Source organism: Otolemur garnettii, unplaced genomic scaffold (genome assembly GCF_000181295.1).
Source record: "Otolemur garnettii isolate 467f Iridium unplaced genomic scaffold, OtoGar3 scaffold00145, whole genome shotgun sequence".
Classification (NCBI taxonomy): domain Eukaryota; kingdom Metazoa; phylum Chordata; class Mammalia; order Primates; family Galagidae; genus Otolemur; species Otolemur garnettii.
Window position 1 is genome coordinate 4,686,262 of NW_003852540.1, and position 6,783 is coordinate 4,693,044.

General features: G+C 55.5%; 1 protein-coding gene across 1 annotated transcript in view; it reads right to left on the minus strand.

The window, feature by feature from the left end:
• Positions 1-494: 494 nt before the first annotated feature.
• Positions 495-6,783, minus strand: part of DOC2B (double C2 domain beta) — a 30,483-nt gene continuing 24,194 nt past the window's right edge. Inside the window, exons 7-9 of the mRNA XM_003799103.3 lie at positions 5,307-5,388; positions 4,372-4,468; positions 495-3,879 (exon numbers count right to left, since the gene is read on the minus strand). Coding sequence (XP_003799151.1) covers positions 3,743-3,879; positions 4,372-4,468; positions 5,307-5,388 — 316 coding nt within the window. The 3' untranslated portion in view covers positions 495-3,742. The remainder of the gene's footprint in view (positions 3,880-4,371; positions 4,469-5,306; positions 5,389-6,783) is intronic.

A 6,783-nucleotide genomic window follows, 5' to 3' on the forward strand; every position in this document is an offset into this window, starting at 1 on the left:
AGGCCTCCTGGCTGTCCTTCAGTCACACCTAGCAGGTGTCCCTATAGTTCCCTCCCTCACCTCCTTCAGGTCTTGGCCCAGCAGCCACCATCCCTTGAGGCCCACCTGGTTCCTTTGGGCCCATATTCTTTGTCATCTTCTAGCATACCCTTATGGTATGGTGTTTGCACTCCAGGGCCTAGACCAATGCATGGTGTTACCATTAACTCCCCACAGCTGCTCACTCAACCAGTGGACAGAAGCAGGGCATTCCGGTCCTGGTGTGAAGTCATGGGAGGCCTGAGTTTGAATGCTGGTTCTGCCAGTGAGCAGCTGTGTGATTCTGCACCAATATCTTAACTTTTCTGGGCCTCAGTTTCCCCATCTGTAACTTGGGAGCCCACTTCAAATGGGTTCTTGGCCAAGAGTGAGATGACTAAATCTCAGTCGCCTTTCTCGCTCTCTCCACCCGCTCCTCCACATCTACTAAAACGAATCACCCCAAGCCAGTATGATCGTAGTGTGACATTTCCATTTACTTTGGGTTATATGTCATTATAAATATTAACAAATAAGACTTAAAAAGGACACCTTCGGGTAGGTCAGACGAAAAGTACAAAAATTGTGTTGTGGGGCTGCAGTTTGAGGAGTTTCTGCAGCCGTCACATGGTAGCAAAACGGTGTTAAGCAGTGCACGAGAGTCTGCGTCGACGACAGCCAGAGTCCATGCATCGGGAGGTTCAGTCGGTTGGGAGGCGACAAAGGGCAGGGCATGCACAGCCCCGCGCAGGCCAGGGTGCAGTTCCTCGCTCTCGCCATCGGAGGTCAGGCGGTTCCCGCTTCAGGAATGGAAGACGCGCCTGTCGGGGATTGGCTAGTGGTGGCGGCGGCGGGGCGGAGGGAGGTGAACAAGGCGCCAAGAGCGACCCCCTGGTTACTGACACCTGACTTTGGAATGACTTTTTTTTTTTGGCATCAGATTTTCTGTCGGTGGGGCTAATGAACCAGAGGAAAGATGCCCGTTTGGGGTCAAAGGCAGAGCCGATTCTGCAGTTTCTCACAGCACTTTTTTCTTAAACAGATACACACCGGGGTCTACAGGGCCAGGATCCTGGCCAAACTCCCTGGTGGGGGGCTCCTGCTGGAGCACCCACCCTGCACCTAGGTGGGTTGGCCAGAAGCACCACCTCCCAGCCTGACCATCTTTCAGGAGAAGGCTCAGATTTGTATAGCTGGAGCAGTAGGGGCCTGGACTAATGCCTGGAGTTTTGGGTGGTTGTCCTGGCCCCTCCACCACGGACCTCAGTTTCCCCATGTGTCTAATGACAAGGGCACGCTAGGTGGGGCTCACAGCACAGCCACTTCTAGCATGGCCATTCAGTACTTTCATGTCTCCAGAGATGCTGTCATATCTTCTCTTTGAATAAAGCCCCATAAAAAAAGTAAAGCTAAGAAGATACCCAGAACTCACTTAGATACCAGGCCCTTTAAAAACAGACCACCTCTTACTTTAGGACCCCCTGAGGCTCCCCATTGTACCTGTGTGGAGAAAGGAACCCTTGCCTCAGCCCCAGGGGGGTCTGGGGCTGGATGGGCACCTCTGGAGAAGCCCTAAGTGGCATAGATGGTTTCAAAGCCAGCTACAGGGGAGGTGGCAGGAGGTGATCCTGACCCCAGCTGGGTGAGGGCTGGAAGGCCCCAGGCAGGTCCCATGTCCCTACTGTGCACCAGAGCCGCCTCCACCTGTTCTCTGCTGAGCTTCGCTTCTCTCTTGGGAAGTACTGACCTGTAGTGAGCCTGAGGACCTGGGTTAGGGTCCTGGCTCACCCAGCTCTCCAGCTGTGTCGTCTTGGCAAACTACTCAGAATCCGACACTCATTTCCACCTGTATGTAATGGGGGTGACAATTGAACCCACCTCATGGGGTTGTGAAGACTCATTAAGACAGTGCATGCAAAAACCTTGACTCAACACAAAGCCTTTCTAAATGCAGGGAGACCAAGGCTCCATAAGCAGCACAGGTGACCAAGGAACTGTGGGGGACTGGAATCTCTTTTCCCTGCAAACTGAGAAAGGGCTGGCTGGCACTTGGTGGGATTTGAATCATCACCTTGCAGCAGCAGGTCTGACCCTTGTGCCTCTGAGCCTTGCTACTGGTATTGGCGGTGGGCAGCAGGTGGGGTGAGCCCAGCACCCAATTTCCCCTGAAGTGTGATGTCCATTCTCTGGGCTGGGGCTGAGGCAGGGCCAGGGATCCTGACCCCAGCTGGGTGAGGGCTGGAAGGCCTTGGGCAGATCACCTCTCTGGGCCCCTGTTTCTTAACATGCAGGGATGGTGTGAACACACTGGGGTTCTGTAGGTTTCAAACTTCTTGGTTCTACATTCGTTCCTGAAAACTCCTTGGTAGGTGGGGAAAGTTTGGGAGCTTTGGGCCTGGGCCCTAAGATTCAGACATTCTCAGCCCCTTTCTGGAGAGCCTGACTGGATGGAGCAGGCAGGCCCTCCAGGCAGTCTCTCTCTCAGCTCCTGGAGGGCAGAGCCAGCCCAACAGGGCTTCTCAGAGATAAGCCCCTCAACTGGTGCTGTGTGCTCCTAAAAGGGACATCTGTGGCCATGGAAGGGCCAGGATACCGTGAGCCACCACCTAGAAGCCTGCGATACTCCGCCTGAACCCTGAGAGGAGGAGAACAAGGAGGAATCTTTTCTATCCTTCATTGGGCTGGGCCAACGCTCATCCTGGGAAGAAGGACGGGAAGGGGAGGATCCACCCTCTAGGTCCCTCAGGAGGAGAAAGTTCAAAGTGGGAGAGCTGGGTCTGAGGACCAAACTTGACCCTGCACTAGCATCAGTCTCTCCAGGTGCCTCCCTCCCACCCCTGCACTGTCTAACAAACTCTGCCCCTGCAGAGACTCTGGGTCTTGCTCCGGCTCTGCTCCTGGCCTTTGTAGATGCCTGTAACGCTCTTCCCCTTAGTCTGCCTAGAAACCCCCACTCACCTTCAAGGCCTTGAGGAAGCCCCTGCCTCCTCCAGGAAGCCCTCCTGACCCTCCGAACAGAGGCACCAGTACCCAACAGCACTTGCAGGCAGGCCTTGGCATTTCTTACCCCTTACCCTGCAGCCCCTGCTGTAATGGTTTGTTTCTGCTCCCTGACTAGACAGGAACTCCCTGAGGGCTCCTGGATCCTGAGTGAAGCGCTCATCAATGTGCCCACTTTGTCGGGAGCCTGTGGGAACCTCAGAAGTCCCTCTGGCAGGCACGCTTCTTCCCAGGCACTTCCGCACTTCTCAAGCAGTGCAGCAGCACTGGAGGGGAAGGATGCAGCCAGCCTCCTTTTGGCTACGTCTGGGGGTAACCGTTCCTCAGAGTCTGGTCTTCTGCCTGCCCACCTCCCTCCACTGTTCCCCGCTGGCCCTCCTGTTCTTGCATGGGCCTTCCTGCTGACCTCTAGAAGGGTCCTAGTCCTGAATGGCCCCATCCCCTTCTCCCAGGGGGTGCTGGGCCGAGGTCTGGTCCTCCCACCATCAGCCTCTTGGGCTCCCGAGGGCTAACAGCTAGCCCAACTCCCGGCCCTTCTGGTGCCTTTGAGGGGCTGGGCCCTCCATGTCCCCCGAGTGGGCGCTGCAGTGGCTCTGTGTCCAAGCAGGTGTCCTCAATCACCCCCAATGAGGGGGCTGCAGCCCTTGGTGGCAGCTGAGGAAGCCCAGGGCTGCCCATGCTGGGCCCAGGCGATTGCAGGGGCTGCGTGGCGGTGGACGGGGCGCTAGTCGCTGAGCACGGCCCCTGGGAGCTCGCTGGTGAGTGTGTGCCAACGCTCGATGCGCTTGTCCTTGTTCTTCAGGCAGTCAAACCAGTGCTTCAGGCGCTCCCCCTTGGCGTTGATGCCCAGAACCACGCCGCCTGCAGCAGGACAGAGGGCAGCAAGGGTGCCTAGAACCCTCCCCGATTCCGTGCTCCCGGGCCCATCTTCCCCCTGCCCCAGGCTCTGAGCAAGAATAGTATCTGACCTCACGCTACACTCTAAGCCCTTGTCAGCACCCAGGGATCCTGCCCCCTCCTCTACCCTGACCAGTGCCATGCTGGGGGCCAAAGAACAGGGGGCCAGAGGAGGGCAGAGGGCCAGGGCAGCTTGCTGTGCATAGCTATCGAGCTTGCCAGGGCTCAGAGTCCACCTGCTCTGCCACAGGCTGCTGTGTGGCTGCGCAAGGCCCCTTTCCCTCTCTGGGCCTATCTGGGTGCATGGGGCTGGGCTCACATCTGGGGACAGGTGGTCCATGGCCCCAGCTTTTCCCAGAGGCCAAGGAGTAGGGGCTGTGGCCTGATGCAGGCCCACTGCCCTTGGCTGAACCTAGGATTGGCACAAGGCGGGGCCTTCCCACAGTGGTCTCTTACCAATGAAATCGTTGGATTTTCCAATGTCATAATCCCAAACGGTGACCTCCAGGGTCTTCTTGGCCAGGTCTCCATGCTTAATCTCATAACAGAACTCCTGCTGGCCAGAAGGAGAGTGTCTGGGCCAATGCCCCAGCAGCCTGGGACTCACTGGGAGGCCAGGCGGGGTGTGAGGGTGCTGAGGGTGTGGATGAGGGAGGCGGGAGGTATGGTGGGTGGATTCCCATGCATCTTGCACACTTGTATCTGACCACCTGGCTGGGGCCTCAGGGGCCCTGTCCTCTTAACCCCCTCACTCCTTTGTCATTGAAGCTGCTCTCTCAAGACCCCTGAGAGACCCCTGACTACCACATTCAAGGCACACTTAGTAGTCCTTGTTGTCCTTGACTTCTCTTGGGTCTGGCTTTGCTGGTCACTTGCTTCTTTGTGGAACCCACTCTGCCACCATCTTCTGGAACCCTCCAACATCTGGTGTCCCCCATACTCTTTGGACACATCTCAGCCTCCTCTGCCTGATCCTGAATGGCTGGTGTGGCTGAGGCTCTGCTCCAGGCCCCTCTGCTCTTCTCGTCCTCTTATTCCTCAAACACCCCCACTCAGGTCTGCATGTCCAGCTGCACCCCCTCCCCAGGCTGGGGACTTCCCAGTGGCCCTGTGGAGTCTGGAACCCTCTGGCCTTGCAGAGAGCTTCTCCCCATCTTCCACACGGTCCCTTCTGTACCCTGTTATCTCAGGGAATAACCCAGGACTCCCAAATGTTCATCTTACGACCCCTGTGTCCAGCATGGCCACAGCCCTGCCAGCTGGATCCAGTGCAACCTGGGGCAGCCACACAGGTGTGGGGGGAGTGGGGTGGCTGGCCTTGGTGACTGTGGTTATTAAAGACCCAGTCCACCCAGGGCCCCCACCCGCAAAGCGTCACTAGCTCTTCATACCTCGTTGAACTCTGGGTTCAGGGTTTTCTTTTTCACGGCTGTCTTGTGTTTGGATTTCTTGTCCACATCTGGCTTCAGGTATCTGGAATTATATCGTAGGGACAGGCAGAGGATGAGGAAAGGTTACAGAGTGAGCCAGCAGGGCTCCGCAGAGCTTTCTGTCCCGAGAGACATCTCTGGGCCCCTCCCGCACCCCAATCACTGGGTTTTCCCAGCATCACTGTGGCCAAGGTAAGAGATGGACTTGGGGAGAACCAGGTGGTCCTGTCACTGATTTCTTTTTTCTTTTTTGAGAAAGAATTTCACTATGTCACCCTCAGTAGAGTGCCGTGGCTTCACAGCTCACAGCAACCTGAGGCAGTTCTCTTGCCTCGGCCTCCCAAGTAGCTGGAACTACAGGGGCCCACCACAATGCCTGGCTATTTTTTTGGTTGCAGTTGTCATTGTTGCTTAGCAGGCCTGGGCTGGGTTTGAACCCGCCAACCTCAGTGCATGTGGCTGGCGCTGTAACCTCTGTGGTATAGGTGCCGAGCCCCATCACTGATTTCTGCTCACATTCCTGGACTTAGTGAGGTGCCTCCACCCGCCTAGAAAAGAGGATTTTCTTTGTTTCTGGAAATCTAATTTTTGAAAAGCATATATCACCCACCAGAAAAATGTTTTTAATAAAGTGGTCCTTTGTTCAAACCTTTAAAAAAATGGAATTATTGAGATGTAATTCACAAATCATATAGTTTATCCTTTTAAAAGGTAAAATTCAGTGATTTTTAGTCCCTGAGTTGTGTAACTGTCACCACTGCCTCATTGGAGCTTTGAGGAAGGAAAGGGCCTTTTGTGCAGTAACAGGGAACCAGTGAGATGTCCCTCCTTCCCTCCCTCCCTCCTTAGACTTTGATGCAGGACAGCTGTCTTCATCCAAGAAAGGTGGAGTGACTTGCCTGTGGTCACACAGACGGCAGGTACAGGAGTGGTGCTTGGAAGCCAGACTCAGGCTTCTTTCTCTCTGACAAGGAGGTCACAAGTAGGTTGGAGAAGGGGGAGGAGGTCCCCAAACTCTCCTTTGCAGAAATGCTCACCCTGTCATTGCACAGATAATTATGTGACAATTGCCTCACTCCTGCTTAAGCGTGCTCTGGGATGAGGCCCACACAGATCTCACCCCTTCCAGCTCAGGCCCAGCACCGTGGAGCTCAATGAACATCTGTGGAAGGAATGCCTGACGTCCTAGAAGTGAAATTACTCAGCCAAAGTCATGCCTGTGTCCTGCTTCTTGTTTTTGTTTTGCCAAATTGCTTTCTAGAAAGGGCGCACAGTTGACACCACAGGGCCCTGGAGGAACACAGCCGAGTGCTATCACTTTAAAAAGCCTCCCTGGTTTGGCTCGGCGCCTATAGCTCAGCTGGCTAAGGCGCCAGCCACCTACACCTAAGGTGGCGGGTTCGAATCCCCAGCCCGGACCCGCCAAAACAACAATGAC